Source organism: Sander vitreus, chromosome 12 (assembly GCF_031162955.1).
Source record: "Sander vitreus isolate 19-12246 chromosome 12, sanVit1, whole genome shotgun sequence".
In the NCBI taxonomy this organism is placed as follows: Eukaryota; Metazoa; Chordata; class Actinopteri; order Perciformes; family Percidae; genus Sander; species Sander vitreus.
Window position 1 is genome coordinate 15,178,658 of NC_135866.1, and position 20,944 is coordinate 15,199,601.

The following is a 20,944-nucleotide window of genomic DNA, read 5'->3' on the forward strand; positions in this document are numbered from 1 at the left end:
GGAAGCTAATGAGAAAATAACAGAGACCTATTTAATCCAAATGTCATGGAGTGAATATTCCACCATCGCAGCTGTGCACAAAGCTTAGTGTATACAATAATCAGTTACTATTTAAAAGGAAAAAAACGATTTCAGGGATGTTGTGTACCGTGATTATATCAATAAAAAAAATGTGGCACTGATAGATTGATTATCCTACTACTCCAAGAAAATTATAGATCTACAGCTAGCATCATGGAACAGACCTGAAGAGAAGCAAATCTAATAGACAATTTAAATAAACAAATCAAATGCTGAAAGATTACAAACAGAAATGAGACAATGACAGCAATTACAACTCATTTAAAAACCTATAACGACAGTTATAGGTTTTTATTATAACAATATAACGATAGTTTTTCTAAAATTATACTTTAAAAAAATCCCAATATATCGCCTTACACACAGTATCGAAATATATTGCAATATATTGAATCGTGACCCATGTATCGAGATACGTATCGCCAGATTCTTGCCAATACACAGCCCTACTTACTACAAAACCCTCTTAGATCACATGTTGCCTCCACACCTTTTAGATCCTACTGCGCATCTCACTGTTGTCAAGAACCATAAAAAATTAATTATTTTGGACGAGGTTTCAGAGGCAATTCCAAACAGACTATGAAACCTTAAGGACTGCCTCACAGATGTAAGAAATGGCATTTTTCATCAGAATTGAATCACACCCACGTGTTGGACTGCAGACAATTTGAAAACCAAACCAACAAACACAAAGGAAACATGGAGAAGTGTTGTTGTTACCTGTGAATGAAGCCCATGGAGTGGATTCCATCCAACGCCAGCACCACTTCAGCTGTGTAAAAGCGGGCCCACTTCTCTGGGACGTCATAGTTGCTCATCAAGTTTACCAAGTCGCCACCCGGCATGTATTCCATCACCATGTAGAGGTAGCGGTCATCTTGGAACGCAAAAAAGAGCTGCAGAAAAGAAATAATTAGTTAAAACAATGAGCAAAAAATAAAAAGGTCAGTCAAAAGTGAACAAATCCCTAACCAATTAATTTCAGACTCACGCATAAGGCAGCATTTATGTATTGTGGCCTGCGGATAATAATATCACAATAGGTAAATAGGTTTTAGATGCTTTTTATCTACCACATCATACCTGTACCACCCATGAGCTGTTGGCAAACGCCATGATGTCCCTCTCCTCCCAAAAGAAAGCAGAGTCCGACCTCTTGATCATCTCAAACTTGCTTAGCAGCTTCATGGCGTATACTTTGCTTGTGGCTTTGTGTCTTACCTGGAAAAGATGGAAGAGGTGACAATCAAGTTAGGTGTTAGAACAACACATAACACATTTTATATTATTTTTTAACTAATAAAAAAGATAACACTGCAACTTCCTTAAGGTTTAAAGACAGTTTTATGTAGAAAAAAAAAGAAAGCATTCTTACCAATTGCACCTCTCCAAATGCCCCCCTCCCAATAACTTTAACCACCTCATAGTCCACCGCTTTCATGCGTAGATCCCGAATTTTACTAATGGTTTCCTTGTCTGGAAAAAAAAACACAGGTAAAGACAAACGTTAATAGAAAATAGAAGCTATACAAGCTGAAGTTGTTGCATTGAACTTCGGATCCTTCAAGTGCATATGGTTAGTGGTATAAGGTGCCTGAGAGAGCTTGCAGAGTATGGGTTTTGTTATTAAAATTACAGTTTCCAGTGGTTGAATTTTGTATGGGAGATCAGCTACCCTGTTTTAAAAAAATTTATTACCTTACATTATTTAAGTGTCACATATAGCAGAGGTCGACTGTCATAGCAACAGCAAGCCTGTTAGCAAAAAGGTGACAGCACCTCTCTGCACAGCTGAGAGCTGCTGGTCAGGTATAGTTTGTTTCTTACGGAGTGCTGGTCTCTCCATGATGCAACAATGTAAGCTCTCCTAGGGATGATTGTATTTACTGTTTAGGGGTGGGGTACATTTTCAATTCACATGGGTCACAACTGGCACTGGAACACAGAAAACGGGGATGCGGGGGCACGCAAGTTAAATTGCAAGGCCTGAGTTATTTGAATGAGAACATTTTAAGAGTGAGTCATTTCCGCTGTGAGCATAGGTTCCCGGGATCGTGAAAAATCCCAGAGGACCAAAAACACATACAAACTATGTTTATAAATGGTACAAATAGGATTAATGTTACTGGTGCTGTAGCGATATACTGTGTGTATTTGCATGTGTGTGTGGGGGCGGAGGAGGATTATTTTCAGTAGGTTCCTGCATACATACAGTAGAGAAATCAGCTGATGTGATCGGGTGCAAAAGCATGGAGGAGAGAATTGATAGTAAAGAGCCCTTCAGGCAATGCATGCTACTACTGAGGACCAGTGTCTCACAAAACAGCTAGTCCATTAGTCGACATCCATCAATACATTTCCAACACGTGGCTGCTATACACAAAAGTACTGTACCAAGAGTAATTGAGGAGATGACTAATGGCAGTTTTAGCCCAGGGGTTTACAGTAGGTTAGGTTGATTATCAAATATGAAACACGGAATTTTAGTTTTCCTCAAACGGATATAAAGCCCCATTAAAACTGAAAGAGAAGTCTCTTAATAGATAGAAGTGAAACGTTTATTTACTAGAAGAATTCTTGAGAAACCGAGGAAAATCAAAAGTGAAGGCTACAAAACATGCCACAAAAGGGAGGGAGAATATGCCGAGTTATAACAAGGGCAGTGGGAGTACGCATTTGTTGTTTAGGTTGGTTTTGTTTTCTTTGGTTAAATTATATGTTTGTCTATATGGAATTCAGTAAATTAAAGACGTATATCCCTAAGAGATAACTCCGATGCTCTGCCAAATAGACATTGCTGGCAAATTCTGGGGTAAACACTGTAACATAGTTAGTGATAGTTGTCATTCCCAAGAACTGTAAATGCTAAGAATTGGGCAGTTATACTAGATCTGTCAAGAAAAGATAGATTTAATCTCACTATCTGCCTTTGACTGGTATTTTAGTTAAGAGGTTCCCAAGTCTGAGGGCACTGTGAAAAACAGAAGCCATCCCGATCAGCATTATGTGGGTCACCAGCCATTTATGAAAGCCCCTTTGTTGGGGACACTAAGCAGTAGACACCTATTGTGTCCAAGCCTATGTAGTGACCCAAAAACAGCCTTCTTTTTTTGAGCCTAGGCGTATACCCATTGCTAACAAGGTCTGCCAACACAAATGGCTCAAGTGGAAGACATGGAGAGATCAGCATTAAAGGAGGACATAGGGGAAAAGGCATGATGGGAGCTACTTACATCTACTCAAAAAGTTGTCAATGCTCTTGTTTTTCCTTAGGGCAGGGAAGTCCAGGTCATACACCAGTGCGTCCAAGCCATCCTGCGGGGAGAGGAGAAGGGTTTCAACAAGCAGGCAAACCAAGCTACAGGGTCTGCCACTCCAGCGACATCACACACACAACATGTTAAACAAGTAAAAAGCAAACAGTGTCCTGTCAGAATGTTGGTGTCTGAAGAACAGCTTTGAACAGACGTCTGCATATAGTTAGCAGAGGTCCTCCAGCCAGGATTACATTAATAATGTCTAGGAGAGATTTTGCTGATTACAAATATCCGGATTTCATTGCTACTCTAAACCGTCAAAGGTTCCTTAAAGTGATTAATAACAGATCCACTGAAGGATCTCAAAAGAGCAGTTGTTAAATGGCGCAGCAAAACATGTCTTGCATGTCGTCTGCATTGGACAGTCCTGAGGTCAATTTAAATTCACAAAAATCATTGTTGTAACGCTGGCAGAAAATCTTTCAAATGTATGCCGTGCATCTATAAATGCATGTGAGGAATTAAGAAACAAATTCTGCCGTTTTAAACAATGATGATGCTGTTTGAATGGGCCAAACTGGTATCTCAAACAGTCCTTTGTGTTTCTACAAGAGGCCGCAGCATCGTGTACTGTAACAAAGCCAATCGCCAAAAGAACTAAGAAAACATGTCTGGTTTTATTGCAGTCAAGGTTATATTACTGATAGTCATACAGTTGAACATGTACATCTGCCTATGAGAGCATATGCATTCTGAGAATTATTTTGAGGTTATGTCTGGCGGCTTAAATCAGCTGCTGACCAGAAATTTTCATTTCCAGCATTTTCTGTGGAATGATAGTTTTGGTGTGGGGGCAATGGCGTCGAGGGGGGTGTGGGGTTACTTCCCTGGAAGGAAAGAGAGAGGGTGCTCATGGCTGAGCGAGAGTGGGAGCTTGCGAGTTGATCATGGAGCCCAATGTTAGTTACTGTACATTTCCCGGGTTTATCAGGGAACTGCAGACTGGATTCTCTACGACCAGTGAAAGAGGTCTTTTGTGATTTTTTTTTTTTTTTTTTTTTTTTTTTTTATTGTTGTTGCAGCAGCAGCAAAGATTTTGTCGTTGCAGTCCACCACAACAGAACGTTACGAGCAGAAACACTGAAGCCAGTAAGCAAACATGGATATTGTTAAAATGAATGTTTCGCAGTTCTACAGCTTTTCTACAATGAGTGTGTTTACATGGACATGAGTATCCTGGTTATGATCGTGTTTTTTTAAGCATCCCATTTTTGGGTTTGAGCATGTAATCATCATATCCCAATTTCAGGAACCTGGGTAAGCCCTTATTATGTTTATGAGAAACCTGATTGAGCTTGCTGGAGTACTCCGAAAGAAAGCGGGATACTGTTGCATGTATACATGTTATCCTGGTTTCTGAGCTCTGCCAACTGCCTGTGCAGGTCAAGTGATGAAACAGAAAACGCAAACAATGGCGGCGGAGAAAGCATCTCACTTCTGGAACGACAAATACACCGATTTGTATCTTTCGGTAATGAAAGAGGTGTAGTGTCAACTTCGGCCCTGGAGGCAAAACAAGGTCTCCCGTGCTTTCTGACCACGGTCTGGAAGCTGAAGCAGCAATGGTTAAAAGGTGCACTACGAGTTCCTGCATGGTCACTTCTGTTGACGTTCCAAGTAAATTTCAAACAAAACAGAGCGAGCTCGCCCCTCCCGCAATGTTTCCCCAACTGTCATGACTAACTGAAGGTCACTAACCCCCACCCCCTCCCCCAACCATCTTGTCGGTGATTGGCAGGAGTGGTTTGTTGTATTTTGGTGCCTATCCTGTGCCCCTAGTGTTTGTTTTTACGACCCCTGTGTTGTCTCCCGAGACCGGGCTTTTTCACAGTGTATTCAGGGGGCAGGCAGCTAGCAGATCAAGGAGCGATGCCTACGATTTGAGGCAAAAATGAAATTGCGCTGAAACCATGCAGGAACTCATAGTGCACCTTTAACAAAAATGTTCAATATTTCCTGTTGCTCTCATCTCCTATTGCCATTTTGTTTACGTAAACATCCCAGGCGCCTGCGCAAATAACATGCAGTAGACAGTAACCTGGATACTAGCATTTATCATGTATATGAGGATGTTATTAACCACATTTCTCTGTGTTCCATGTACACATGATATCCCGAATATGATCAAAAACGGGATAAGCCGCATAACCACGATACTCATGTCCAAGTAAACACACATAATTGTATTTGCCTGGCTGGTGTTAAAAAGTGAGTGCCTACTAAGTTTTGACTGGATGAGCAAAAAACAGAATTTCCCACCCTTGTAACAAAGGGTTGAAGAAACTAAATACCTTTTGATGACTAGGGCAACAGGGTGGTGCCTAACAATAACTGTACAGTGAGGGAAACGGTGTGACTTCATAATGCAGTGCTGCAACACCCACTGACCCTCATTAGAAACCCTTTTATGACAATTTGAGTAGTTGTAAAAACAGGAATAAGAATGATGGTGTCTATAAATAAAATTGTGCATAAATTCCCATTTTAAATTATGATGCAATAGCTACAATATTGGAATTCCAAGAGCTACAAACATACAGCACGAGCCAGATTGCCTCTGGCTAGGCAGGAGCATAAATGCTACTGGCAGGATTTAATCTAATCTTCCATAATCCAGAATGGCTGAGAGAAGACATGCACTTGAGCACTTGAACACCACATACAGTTATGCATTCCCTCTAGCGGGTGTGAGCCAGATGCTAACACTGAGCATCTTCTGACACTTTCCCATGGGTGACCTAGCCTACAGTTTCTGTCTTCAAAGGGGCAGAGATACATATTACAGCTGATCTGCCCATAATACATAAAATAAACAACGTTATTGCACTTGTTGACATAGGCAACATCATTCTCTGACCTCACTATCATAGCAAAAATCTGGTCAGTCCTGTATTGTAAATGATGTTCTGTTAACATATTCAGAGGATTCCTTTTTGCATCTCTGAGCAAAACAATGATGACACATGGTGAATCAGCAGCTCAGACAAGGCAAGGTATCCTCTTAAGTAACTCTGCTGCTTCTGCTCAGCAGTGGCGGTCACCACCCCCACCACACACACACCCCACTCCATGAGACATAAAACAAGCAAGAGCCCTGCAGGATGGGTGGAAGCAGGGAAGAAGGCAGATGGGAGGGGTAAAGGAGAAATGAGAGGTGAAGAATGGCTGGTGGGAATAACAAAAGCAACAGACAGCATTTGGGAAATAAATGAGAGGGTTAAGTTGTGATCAACATACTAACTGAGCTGAGAGCCATCATCTGCATTAAAAAAAAAAAAAAAAAAAAACTTTCAGGAAGGAACATTTTCACAAGACAGACCATAGGCTGGGGGGAAAAAGGAGGACTTGTTAGCCATACAGTATCCAACCAGCCTGCATTGAGAAAAAAAAAAAAGAGCTGAAGAACTGAGTCCTTCAGGACCCTAATCACAAGGCTCTGTGCTCAGCAATGCACGTTTGCATAACTTCCTGCCGCAGAGAACTCTGGACAGCCACAGTAACATTCCTTAACAGGACTGTACACGTCAGAGAGCTATTTTAGGTATGTGGCCAAACAAGTTCTCAACAAAAAGTGAAGGAAGGGAGGAAAAAAAAACAAAAAAAAACACAGTGAGCCTTTTTTCAAATCAGCACTAGTGCCTAACACTATGACGGAAAAAAGGAGGGAGTGGAGGGCTGGTGCATGTGGGGCTGGCTAGTCCAATAGTAGAACAAATGAAGGAAAAAACAAAGAAAAATTGAAAGACAGCCATGCTAAAAGTCTCCTACTGAAATACCAGTGTGACGAAAGAACCAGGTTTAGTCAGTGAAACACTGTAGCATAAAAAAGAACCAATTATAATAAATAGAACAAAGCAGATAAAAAAAATATTTAAAAAAAAAAACTGTACAACATCAAATTAGCAATCTGAAGCAGTAGGGGTGTCTCTCTCTGGGTGTGTGTGCATCTCTGCTGAAGCGTCCGCTGTCCTCATGGAAAGATACATGCAGTTTTTTTTATGATATCAATATATAGGGATATAGAAGATTTTCTGGTAAATCAGTTAAACCCATTTATGAATTAAGTGCCGCTGCTAAATGATAAGCACCCCTACTATATAAAAATCTCCCCGAACGCAATAAACGTGCCATCTCTACTTTAAGCAGCCAGAGTTGGGGGCAAGTGAAGATTGTAGATCGAAACACTCCTAGACATTGCTACCATTTAGCAGTCTGTTATTGGTCACTGGTCGTTCAAAAGTGCAGTTAGTGCTTATTTTTGAATTTTCAGATGAGTTTGGTAAACTGGTTGGTAAGGAAAAGAAAGGCTGATGGTCATGATAAACGAGGTGGGGAGGCAGGTATGTTGTCACTGTGTTAAACGGTGTTAAGTGTGACTGTACTTACACTAGAAAGGATTCCAACACCGGGACGTACAACAGTCTGCAGCTAAAGACACAGACTAGCTGCACTTTGAGACAGCATGGCCACTGCCGCTGTATACAACAGAGACGGGACTTTATGCTACGTTCAAGTCCCACTCTGTAAGCTTCTGTTGCATTCAATGTTGCTGTAAAATACCCTTCTGCCTTCAAGTGTTTCTTCTTTTTGTCGTTTAACAGCAAATGACTGATGAAAAACGTTTTTCGCAATTTAAATAAATAATTTAAATTTGACCATATGGCCTAAGCAATAAACAAGCCGCTCTTTTTTTTTTTTTTTAGGTTTATTTATTTTTTGCTATTTAAGATAAAATACAATTCCAGTGTCACTTTTGATAAGAACACACATCTGTTGTTTTGCACAGTTTACTAAAATAAAGTAATATTTTCCAGTCATATTTCTGCAGTTCATTCTGTTAAAACAATCGTGATTCGACTTGTGAGTCGAGTGTATTGTTACATCCCTAATAAAAAGGCCCTTCTCGTGTCAGCAAATGCGCAAAATATTCTGACGCCGCAAAATAAAACTCACGCACTTTAGCACCACTACTGGAAAGAATCCTAGGGAAAACACTAACCTGACACTGATGGAAAAATTCATTATTGCCATAATGTGTGTTCAGTGACTACCTACAATCCACCCAGAGTTGATAGGTAAGTGATAGGTACAACAGTACAAACAGTATGGCAAAATCTCTACCTGAAGACAAATGTATATTGTATCACCGTGTATAGTCATATTGGCCAACACTAAGAGGTCTAAATGCCTCACACATCAGTGTATCAGTATATTCATCTGCAATATCGAGCAACCCCTGTGTTTGCTCGTAAAACAACATTGACCACTCTGCCATTGGGCCAGATGATGCAGCCAGTAGCACAGACATGGCTCAGCCCAAAATCAGCTTCAGGCTAGGCTAACAAATATGAGGCTGATGGTCCAGGATAACTAACAAAGCACAAAACTCCTTCTTAGCTAGTAATTCAGAGGCATTTCCAGAGGTGAAACTGTTCCTAGATAAGCACCTCTACCGCACTTATTGCAGCTGAAATTTCCAAGGGCTCAGGAGTTTCTGTCTGCTTGCCAGGCAAACAGAAGGAAAAATGGCATCAATGATAAAAATGTGCAGCACAAAATGGAAAAGAAAATGCTGCACTTGATAAATAGTAATACAATCTAAATATGAAATGTATGTGGACCTGTGGTCGTGGATCTAGCCTTTAGCCTCTGAGATATCCTCAATTACTGTAGGGAAAGCCCAAGAGCATAAGACAATATTAATCAACTCTAAAAAGTTAGTGAGAATATGTACTGTTAAAATAGAATATATATAATACTCTAACAATCTACCCTATTAGAAACTAAGCAAAATCATGCATAAAAGTCACTCAAGTGCAAAAAGCATTGGGTGGTACCAGTCCACTATGTAGTCTTGGGAAAAATTGCTGGGAAACCAAACCACAGCTTGCAGGACTCTATGCTATCCTATATCTGCTGATGCTGCTTCAGCCAGAGGGCGACACATCCCTGGGATTACTAAATAATGTTTAAAAAAACCCATCTCATCACCCTAATAATGAAAAGTGGCAATTATGTTTTAATTATATATATATATATATATATATATATATATATATATATATATATAGTTAGGGCCTATCCAAAACGCACAAGCCAGTGGTTGACATTACATACGGCAATTATTTCTTTAAGCTTTAGGGGAGAGAAATCACACACACACACAACACACAAGCTCTTTTCCAGACATTAAAGTCTGAGTTAAAATTTCCATGGAGACTCAGCCACATCATCCCTTTCTGCATGCCAGCACAAGGCATGTGGACTGGCCTAAGTCGAGCCCTACTTCTCACTTCCTTTTCTGCCACCTCTTTAAGACAATATGCTTTCCACATGTGAGTAATTGTGCAGACAGCCATTCAATTTGCCATGCAAATAAAGGCAGTTCCATTGTAAACACAAATGATGATTGTACAAACCAATAAAGCCGTCCACAGCATGCAACACGACATTGCTTCCTCACTGCTAACTTTCAGCTACAGGCCGTCAGATAGAAATGGAAATATACATATCCATCTGATACGAGATTTATCAATTTGGTATCACTAAAAGATTAATTCAATTTTTTTTGGTAAAGTTTCTAGTCCAAACTCCTTTTGCACACGCTTGTTATAGTATAATATCTGACAGAAAATGTCACGATTCAATATTGATTTTTAGGCTCACGATTCGATTCAAAATCGATTCGATTAAAAAAAACAATTCACAGTATGTAAATGTAGTTACTCTTCCCATGTGATTGCAGTAGACATACAATTAAAAAACATTGTAAAAACAATTAAATAGGAATCGATTTTTGGAATTCTGTGAATCGATCTTGAATCGGTAGAGCTTGAATCGCGATTCGAATATGAATCGATTTTTTTTGCACACCCCTACTAGAAAGACTGCATATCTAACAACTCTACAGGATGAATGGCACCGACAGTGAACCCAGGGGTGGCAAAACAGGGGCATTCCATTTCCTTATGAGGTCCCAGTGAGCGAGAATCACTGTCACAAATGCTTTCATGTCAAAATATAATTGAGTTATTCCAACAGTGGAGAACACTCACGTGTTTCCACTGACTGAGCTCTGGAATCTCAAGCAAAACTCTACTGTCCCGCCTGCTCTGCCCAGGATTTCTGACCTCGCCCCAACAAATAACCATCTTATTAAACATCAACTCAGTTTATGTCGACCACCTTCACTGGACAAGGGTTGCAGAGTCCTTCGTAAGTAACTGGGGCTGTAGCCCTTAAGGAATAAGATGAAAGAAAATCAGGAGGCTGTAAAGTTTAATGGGTAAATCAAAGGAGACAGTGTTCCATTATTAAAAGACTGGATCATTTCAGTATGCATTCCTGCACATAATCAGTCAGTTGAGGGAATGCAGAGCTACAAATAGCTCAGCCAATTGTTGTTCCCGTAGCTGAATAGCTGAGGAGAGCAGTTTACAACTGACAGCACTGAACCTTTCTGACAATAGGGATGGATCAAATGGTGACAATAACTGTTACCACAAATACATGTTTTTCAACTCAAGAAGATTATTAATTTATCATGAAATTGATCAAACTAGTAGTTTTCTATATTTTAGCTATGAAAATTATAGCATGGCTGAAAGCTGTAATCCACCACAATTAAAATGTAGTCACTTTTTATCAGAGTTATTGTACATTAGCTTTGCAGGGTACAACGTAGCTGTGAGCGTGGTGCATTCAAGGATGCTGCGACGTCCACGACTACAGTATGAGTGTCCAAATCAGTGTCTCCTGGCAGCTGCATTACCATCTGACAATAACGAGGTTGGGCATCAATATAACAATATTATTGTCTGCCTCAATATTCATAAATTGGTCTATATATATATATATAAAAAAAATGATATATATGCTAAAACCTTAACTTAGCATTAAAAGGTCATCATGCTGCACACTCTTTGTTGAGGCGGTGACTAAACTACACTGGCAAAACCTGAAAACAATGGGTGTCTGGACGGTATATCAATCTAAAATCTTATTTATAAAAAAAAAAAAAAAGTATAAGCAAATTGTATGCAACTTAACAAGCTTAAAAATAGAAAACCACCAGATGGTCCTTTAAATAATAATAATGGGGGACCTCATGCATTGCTGCAAATGAATAAGTTACAGGAAATAGGTTCAATAATTTGATTTGACTAAATCTCTGGGTTATACTGTATGTCAAGTAAAAAAGTACTGCGCTCACCTTATAAAAATGTAATGAAGTGTATTAATGACAATCATCTTCTTCGGCCAAACTGTGCAGAACTGTCTCTAAGTCTAGAACCAAATACAGACCATAGCTGCACTATCAGTGCTGACAACACCTTGCAGGTAAGATTTGTCCATTAAAAAAGGCACTCTACATAGGCACGACAAGGATTGACTGTACTCTTACTGGCTGTTACTCAAGTTACACCATAGCAGATTGACTATGCAAGGCAATTAGGAGGCATGCCAGTAAAATGGTTCTACAAATCATTCTCATGGCTCGCTAAGGCAGTTGTGACTGAAAACTGTCGCTATGCCTGTACAAAAGTCCTTCATGGCCACAGCCACCATCTGCAGACCCAGGGTTTGTTATATGATAGTTTCCTTTGAATGCCTAAAATGTGAGAATTGGGCTGAGTTTTGCTTAAGTTGGAAACCATGCCACATTTTGACTGTGGCAACGGGACAGTAAACGAAGGTGAAAGAACAAAAAAAATGAACATAAAGAAGTAAAATGTTTCACACTAGCAATTTTTACTTCATAGCTTCTTGGACAAACAGCACCGTATAGTTATAATTGTGTTACAAGTAACACCTCCAATTAGTCAACATAAATATTGGGACAAAATATAATTTGAGTGGCAATTACTGGCAGGGTTTAACCTGGAAATGTGATTTTTAGCACATTAATTATATCACTCATTTAATGTAGCATTTCTTCATCTGTAAATTAGCTCATAGGTACAACTCTTTAATAGATTCAAATTGAAAAGCATATATGAGCACAAAGCTCATTTTGCCTTTTTGTATCACAGCAGCCTACGACGTGAACTGTAACACTTACAGTGTTGTTGATTTAGCAATTTCAGCTTATTCGACTAAAATTCTAAAATCGCTTAAATGAACAGCATTCACCCTAGTCTGGATCAACGGAAGTACATTTCCAGGATAAAGCCTGGTGCAATGGGGCTTTGCTCTCTGTGTGTTGCCAATCTCAAAATGCATTTGCTACAGGAAACAACAAACTTCGAGCTAGGAAGCTACATGGAAAATGGCAAGTTTTGAAGAAAATTTGGATCCTGCAACAAGGCAGACCTGCTTGGTTCTTTTGGTGAATGATTATAAAGATTTACAAAGAACGTGTTTATGGCATACTATATAACTGGGACATTTTGGGACAGATTGGCGGAATTGCTGTGGACGAAGTACAGACGACGATATACTGGTAAGAGCAAATTACGTTTAACCATGTATCCAGCTAATTTAAATAGCTCATGCTACTGTATTGTGTGAACAGTTAACTTCATCATATTCTTCATATTTTATGATCCGTTTCCTTTTGTGGGGTACGTCTGTTCCACCAAAACAGGTTCCTTCCTTCCCAGACTTTTTTGCAGAGCCACCGTTGCATTGTCCGGAACTTAGCGCCGCCCAAGACGACTGTGATTGGTTTAAAGAAATGTAAACAACCCAGAGCCTATTCTTCTCCTATCCCAGAATGTATCTGTGGTGTAGCCAGACCTTACTCCACAGCGCTGTGGAGACAGGTCTGGCAATGTGAGACTAGCATCCACCCTAACATGTAGAAGCAGCATTCACACAGTCAATCACTGTCTACAACTCTGGTTTACTAGCCTTGCAGTTTCCTGTAATTACTCTTATTACAGATTTAGAGTCCAAATAGCAGATGAAAAAGGGATCAAAACACAGAAGCCAATGCACCCCAAGTGTTAAAGTAAGATCAAAGGAGAGAGATTTATATATATATATATATATATATAGATAGATAGATAGATAGATATTCCAACATATCAACTCAACCATTCTAATTTACCAAATAAGTACAGACTCTACCACTGAAAGTGAAAAAGCAACTAGAGACTTTCAATTCAATATTTGACACACCATTTCTTCTATGCAAACTTTTAGAGAATCCAACTAAGGTGAACATGTTCAATCCATATATTATTTGATAACATGATTGATTGTTGCCAACTGAAAAACACATGAACAAAGCTCAGACAGACCCCTTAATGTCAGTAAGCTGTCACATCATCATGTCAGGAATTCTGTCTTCAGATTGGCTCTAGAGGACTGCCTAGAGTACAATGATTAGGGAGGGGGCAGCCCATCCAGATAAGACGCTCTTCTCTCCAAGCAGGATTTATTTAGGGGGTGACGATAAGGGCGACAGAGTTGGAATACTGTGCTCAACAGGCCAGCCCAGAGCAGAGTTGTAGGGTGCAGGCCAAATGTCACCATCACACAACACAGACCAGGCTTCTATGGGGAAAATTTTAAAGTCCAACAGTGCTACATTTCAGACGCAAAGCAATGCCAGCTCAAAGACTCAGGTACAGAAACATGGCCAGTAAAAGGCTTGCATTGTGCATTCTGACGGAACCTATTACTCATAGCCAAGCATGTTGGCTACTTTATGAGTTAAATGTCCTGATTCACAGCCTTCAGAAACATGAGTCTTCAGTCCACATAATTTTGGTTTATGGGTAGAAAGAAGAGCCCACACCCAGCTACCTCAGAGCTGCCTGCCTGGTCTCAACTCTCTCCAGACGTGCAGAATGGCTTTGGGACACACAGGGAACTCCAGGCCAGTCAAAGACAAGAGGTTATTTGATTAGCATGGAATTTTATTAAGCTGTGGGTGGAGTTGCATGGTGGCAGTGAGAGCCTCAGCAAAAAAGGCCTCCATTCATTGATCAGGCAAGATTGCAAAAAGGGGAAAAAAGAGGAACAACACCCTTGTGTGTATGGCTGCCAGCAGGAACAGTCCCCACAGCTTTTTGCCATTAAAAATGCAGAGCGTGTGCACTTTTAGGTGAGTTTAATTGCCTCTTTCTGCAACAGGATGGGAGGTCACAGAGACTAAGCAAGTTTTCTTTTCAAAAGAAAGCTATATCTACAGCACCCTATACACAAACACTTCAAGTGGGTGGGGTATTAGGACAAGCCCCGTTCCCAAAACAAACTGCCTGATGTTCCTTTGCTTGGCAAGTCAGTCTGTATGCTAATACATCCCATTTCATACAATCAAGATACAGGAGTCATTAATCAAAGAGTAATGATTGAATGTGAACACCACCTGAATGAGTTACAATGGAACTACTACCTGAATGAATTACAATGAAACTACTGTACATGCAGACTCAGAGCTACCAATCATTCTTAATTCGAGCAGTGAACCCAAGGTGTAAACTCAGTCATACTTGCAAACAGAAAATGTTGGTGCCAAGGCCAAGCCCTGAAAATTCACATGAATTGTGGTTTAATCACAATAAAACAGCACAACTGCTGCCATGAGTCATTCAGAACCAAATCCGTGAAAACGCTCAGTGCGACTGTCACCCAAGCTGAAAGGATCCTGATATCAACAAACACTTGACACAACAGCATCCCCTTGGCATCCACCCTATGGTGAGTCAGTTCCTGGGATTGCCGCATGTAATACAAACCTATAAAAGGTGTTGATTTAGGGTTTAGCACGTGGCAGCAGCCGCCTTCTTCAGAAAGGAGTGACATCATAAGTTGTCGCCCATAGACAGGAAGCAATAGCCAGCAAGCAGGTGTACTGATGTAGCTGGGGGCCTGCAGGTTACAACAGGCTTGCACGAAGCCTATCACTTCAAATGAAGCTTAGATAAGTAAATCTAGACAAAATAGCACACCTAACCACCCACTTCCTTGTGATCTAAGAAAAGCTCACTAGTCACATCACAAAGCATTATCAGTTTGTAATTGGTGGCACGGAAACCAATACAGTTGATCAGATCTATTAACATGATTTGTTTTAACTGGCCTTACCAAATAACAATCTGACAAAGTGTGTCTGCATTGTGGAGAACGGAAACGTTGTCATATGTCAGTCTCGTTCAGTTACCATTGCTTTTTAATACGTTATTGAATCTAGTTTATCAAGTATTGACAGTACATCACCACATTGTTTTGGCTGCGAGTTTATGAATGTAGGATACCAGAGTTTCAAACTGTTGATTGTTGTCTTTTCGTAAAGACAACTAAATTAATATATACGATCACAAACAGGTGTTTGAACATAACTGAAGTGTGAGAAGCAAACTGGCCTGTCTGCGTCAATATCACCACATTCCTTCAGTGACAATTGAGACGACTTGTTGGTCTCGGAAAGAATTTCTGCTCCAAGGAGTAACGTTAACGTTAGACTGACCCCGAATGGTTGACTCGCTAGCCGCCGAGCCAGCTAGCACGCTCAAACTTACCAGGAGACAATCTGTGTTTATTTCTGACTTTGGGTCCTTCAACATGGCATCGATTTTGTCAAATCGAGCCGCCACACTTTCCCCAGCAGACATTTTTGCTGTTAAACTCAGCCCCGATGTTGGGTTGTGAACAAAAACAGCTCACTGGTGAGGCAGGAGGCTGGCTAGCTAGCTTTAGCAGCCAGCGGTAGCTAGCTAGCCAAATGTTCCTTTCTTCGTGTGAACTTTACACCGCAGCACTTCAAAGAAAATACATCGTTCTCCTCGAGCTTTCACAAACGATGAAACGTTTAAGATTGCGTTGAATGTACAAAAGCCACATTTTCAGAGTCGAAAGATATTTTCCCAGTATGAGTGGCAAACAACTTCAGTGGCAAAAGATAAATGCGGCGACAGATTAGTCAGCCTCCGCAGGATGCCACTGAGGATAAGAGCTTAAAATGTTGGTGCATCCGAACAAATGGCAATTCAAAGTTAAATGTAATGTCAATTTGAAAAGCACAGTTCGTGGAAAGGTTAGTCCATGTCCGTTGCCATACTGTTCCAGGCCCTTGCAGAAAACGACAATAGATTCTGACAGCTCAAAAGTAGAAGTGGTGGGAAAAAAACTTCTGCTTCTTCCAAATTTCGATCAGTTTAAACACGGAGTCGTTACAACATTTAACGGCGGTCCTTCCGCTGCATCCCGTGCGTTGTCATTGATTGTCGACTATTTCCCGTCCACACTGCTTTATCTCTCAGATCGAAGGCATACAAATCGGATTTAAAAGTGTGTTAGTTCTCGGAAAAAAAAAGCAGACTATGCCCGATTTTCTCCCACAGCCTGACCAACATGTCCGCCTTCCTGTTCAAACACCCCGGAGAAGCTACTTCAAAATGTCAAGTACTGCGCATGCGCCCTGTCGAGGCGCATTCAAAGAGTTCACAGACTTATATGATGGCAACGTGTTGCGGTTCCTAAATGTTACAATGTAAACGTAAAAAAATAACATCACAGGGAGAAGAAAAACATAATATACGGTAATTAATAGTTTTAAGCTTTCCAGAAGTTAAAATGTTCTATTATATTCAGTGACTGAAATTATCCACGAGTTACTGATGCTCTTGGTTATATATATATATATATATATATATATATATATATATATATATATATATATATATATATATATATATATATAGGCTATCTCTCTATCTAGGCCTATCTGTTGCAAAGGCTCCACTTTTTGTTTTTTAGAAATGCTTGCTACATAATAACTGTTACCTTTAGGACTTTCGCAAGTTAACACCAAGGATCGAATCAAATGTCAGACATACTTTAAAAATAGATTTCAGTTATTTCTTTCTCCTTTCCTTCTTTTCAGCAGTGATCCTCTTCTGTGTTTATTCTGCATGTCACTCAACAGAGGGCAGTATTGTACAACTTTTATGGTGAGAACTCAACTCACTTGAGTAGGAACTTGAGAGGCCTTGACTCAATGTATCAGTTCTTTATTTCTGTCAGCAGAGGGAGATGTTTTAACCTGAGAGACCATAAATGTACGGTATGTATGTATGTATGTATGTATGTATGTATGTATGTATGTAGGCTATGTATGTATGTATGTATGTATGTATGTAGGTATCCTATATCCTATATGTATCAGTGAATTAATGATTCATACTTCTTTTTTTTACTTTGTTTGCATGTTTGATTTATTTATTTTGTCTAGGCGTATTTATTTATTTAATTTCTTTCTTAGTTCAGTCATTTTTGCTGTCTGTCCATGACTTCGTGAGATGGACTGTTTCTGTTGCTTTAAAATCGCAGTAGCCTATAACGTATAGTGGAATATTTCATATAGGCCTAGGTTATAATGTAGCCTAATATTGTAATATTAATAACTATAACGCCTGACTCTGCGACCTCCTCCTTCCTGCGCATTTAAACTTAATTTAGCCTAGCCTACTCATTTAACTGGTTGATTTGCTAGTCATCTTAACGGGTTAGCCTACGTTTGTGACGTAAACCATTCATGTTGTGTTCCTTTGGTTCCTCGGAGCAACAAGCTGAACTGAACCAAACGGCAGGCTACATACGGTAATTTGATTTCGTGACGTCACTTGGCGGCTCCCGCAGATCAGCTGTGGCAGGGCAGAGAGACCAGAGCAGCAGCAGTGGAGTGGTGGCGTTCAAGCCAGGAACGCAGTTTTAAATACTCAGACCCGATTCTACGTGGACATGGCCGTGTAACGCGTTTCCGTGCGGAAAAAGGTAGGCGTGCATGGTGCTGCTTTTCTGTGTCCTCACACTTGCCTAAAATCACATGTCACAAGAAAGCATGTTAGTGATCACAAACAGGATCAGTCTGGTAACGCTCTCCGGGGGATGGTCGCCCTGAAACATGGGGTCGAGTCACTGGGGCTGAAACAGCTTTAACGGCTTTAAGTTAGTTTCAGCAGTGAATGAAGAAACTGTAGGGTGTATTACAGGAAAGAAGTAATTTAAATATTTAACGAGAGGCACTTATGTATACTTAAATCATAAGCAAAGTATTTCAGTAAGTTTGCATGCTCGGAAATACTGCATTAATATATATATTTTTAAACCTTTTTTTTGTTTCATTATTTGCTGCATTATATCCGCACACATTTAACACGCATTGGCTAATGTAGTGACTGTCAAGGCCCAAATGTGTGGAACCGACCTACGTCGCCGATTGACGTTTAGTAATTAACATGTCTTGCAGTGTAATGTGAACGACAGTGTGTAAACTTTTGTAACAGAAAATAAGTCCAGTGAAACCTTATTTTAGATCATCAGTCAAATCATTTATCTTATGGGTAGCCTATTTAAAGAATTGTAGATCAATGATGTCTGTGCTGCTAAAACTAGATTGTATCATATAATTATTACATTTTTAAAAAATGTCACTGCTGCTGATTAATAGTTGTTAACAAAGTCATGTCAAGTTGGATATATCTTAAACCAGGCAACTAATTTACATGTTTGTCTGTTGAATACTGTTACAGTTGGCCTAAGGCTCAGTGTTGAAACAGGCATCAGCAGCTTAGATAAAGTCCCATCAGATAACCAGGACAAGGAGATGTTTTTGGTGGTTTGTCATTGTAATTACAGGCAGACCAGTCCGTCTTGACTGCATCTAATCTGCCATTCCTCATGTTTTATGTCCCGAAGGTTGCATTCCTCCTGTCTGCAGTCTCCCAAGTATTTACTTTCAAAATATAATTAGAGCTAATGATAATTACAATGCACATTACAAGATCATACAAACTACAGCAGAGTAGTTCATTTTACCACATGCAGCGAGCTTACTGATGACAATGTCAAATACTGAACAGCCACTTTTCATGTTAAAGCTGGATTTTTCAACAATTTATAGGCCGCGAGCAGGAATTTTGAGCTTTCAAATATTTGTATTCATGATTAGAAATATATAAAAGCCTGATTGTTGCTATTAACTGCAGTCATTTTTGACATTAATGGTTGTCTTCTGCAACTAAACATCCTGTGAAAATCGACTAAAAAGAAACATAATTTACGTCAGACAGGTACAGTGTCACGTGAGTACATGCTCTGTACGAGGAGTGTGGATTGAGAATTCGCTGGGTGGCCTGTCTCACCTAGAGCGCACACAGCCCTGTCAGAGAGGGCAAGGGCTGGAGGGGTCAGGGGGCTCTGAACGCTGACCATCTGGCCCTTGGGGGGCTGGTTTCCTCCCTGTATGTCTTTGTTCCCGGGGAACAATTGGGAGTTAATCTGGGTGGAGATAAGTAAGGTCCCTGTGACACCACTCCTGCGCTCGAAAGGGTTTCTCTCTTTAGCCTTGAAGGAAACATCTTCCATGTTGCTTTGTGAAGGCTGTGAGTTTTTGAGGTCTGGCGGTGGGCGTTTTCTTTGTGATTGTGGCATCTTAACCTTTTATTTCTCAAACATGAGTAATATGGCAGTCAGCTGGATATAGTTTTGAAAACAGAAATTTGTTCCTAAAATCTGTCTGACCCTCATTCATTATTTCCCTTTTCACGGGAGAGTTTTTTGTAAACTCATATTGAAAATGGCTTTAACCTTTCAGTATGTCATTGATGAGAAAAACGCATGCAGGTTATCTCCTTGTTCAGGAAAATATACACTTTTAGCCATTACAGTATAATCAACCAAATTGAGATATAGACTACCTACAAAAAATTAAGCAATCTAGTTATGGATCGTCCCTCAAAAGATGCCCTCATTAAAATAAGTATTCATATTTTTAGCATGCTGTTTTTTGAACCTATTATCTTTTTTGTGTCAATGGTTCGCTCTCTATTTTTTGCATCATTCACAGTGTCATTTCTCACATCTCACATTTGTACATAAGGCAATTTGTCACCAGGGTAACAGATTGATTTATGTTCTCTCATTATTCCCTCACTTTCATTTTGAGCACATCTACTCTTTTTCTGTTTATGCCCTGTGTTTGCTCAGTTGGCCCTCAACGTTTGTGTTTATTTTCTGGGCGAAAAAAGAAGATGCATGTTCATTTGAAACCCAACACTTTTCATTCACGCTAATTATCGCTCTCTGTTATGACAAACTAGTGTGTGATTAGTCACTCGGCTTTGTGTTTGCTGTCATAACAAAAAGCCATACCTAACAATTGATTATCAATCCAGTCAGTATTAAAGAGGTTCCAGTTTCTGCCATGGCTTCAGCCAGCTCCAGAAACATATCATTTTAAATATTGATCAATGATGCACCCTCACATACCATTTACAATACAAATTTAATCACACAAACACCACTGGGACTAGTCAGCGATACAGACAGATGCTTCTCTTGATCTTTTCAGAGGTACTTCTGAGTGATCGTGGGCTGAGTACAGATGGTACAAGCGACTAAATCCCAACTAGAGAGATCAGTGCTATTGTTTCACACTTTTCTAAGAGTGATGTGGCACGACCCACAAACCAGGTGGTCCTCAAAATAGCCGTCATTCATCAAACTACTGAGACAGAGGGCAGACCAAATCAAATTTTCCCTTTTTGCCACATGCTTATGTTGTCATGGAGATATACTGGTGTCATTAAAGC

At 39.9% G+C, this 20,944-nt stretch overlaps 2 protein-coding genes across 3 annotated transcripts in view; one reads left to right on the forward strand and one right to left on the reverse strand.

Moving 5' to 3' along the window:
- Positions 1-16,736, reverse strand: part of rock1 (Rho-associated, coiled-coil containing protein kinase 1) — a 34,127-nt gene extending 17,391 nt beyond the window's left edge. For both annotated transcript variants that reach the window (XM_078264040.1, XM_078264038.1), the window contains exons 1-5: positions 15,872-16,736; positions 3,318-3,399; positions 1,460-1,560; positions 1,168-1,305; positions 805-980 (exon numbers count right to left, since the gene is read on the reverse strand). In XM_078264040.1, the coding sequence (XP_078120166.1) occupies positions 805-980; positions 1,168-1,305; positions 1,460-1,560; positions 3,318-3,399; positions 15,872-15,964 (590 nt within the window). In that variant the 5' untranslated portion in view covers positions 15,965-16,736. The remainder of the gene's footprint in view (positions 1-804; positions 981-1,167; positions 1,306-1,459; positions 1,561-3,317; positions 3,400-15,871) is intronic.
- A 1,248-nt stretch (positions 16,737-17,984) lies between these two features.
- greb1l (GREB1 like retinoic acid receptor coactivator) overlaps positions 17,985-20,944 on the forward strand; it is a 47,023-nt gene continuing 44,063 nt past the window's right edge. The window contains exon 1 of the mRNA XM_078264562.1: positions 17,985-18,125. The gene's annotated coding sequence lies outside the window, so the exon portion shown is untranslated. The remainder of the gene's footprint in view (positions 18,126-20,944) is intronic.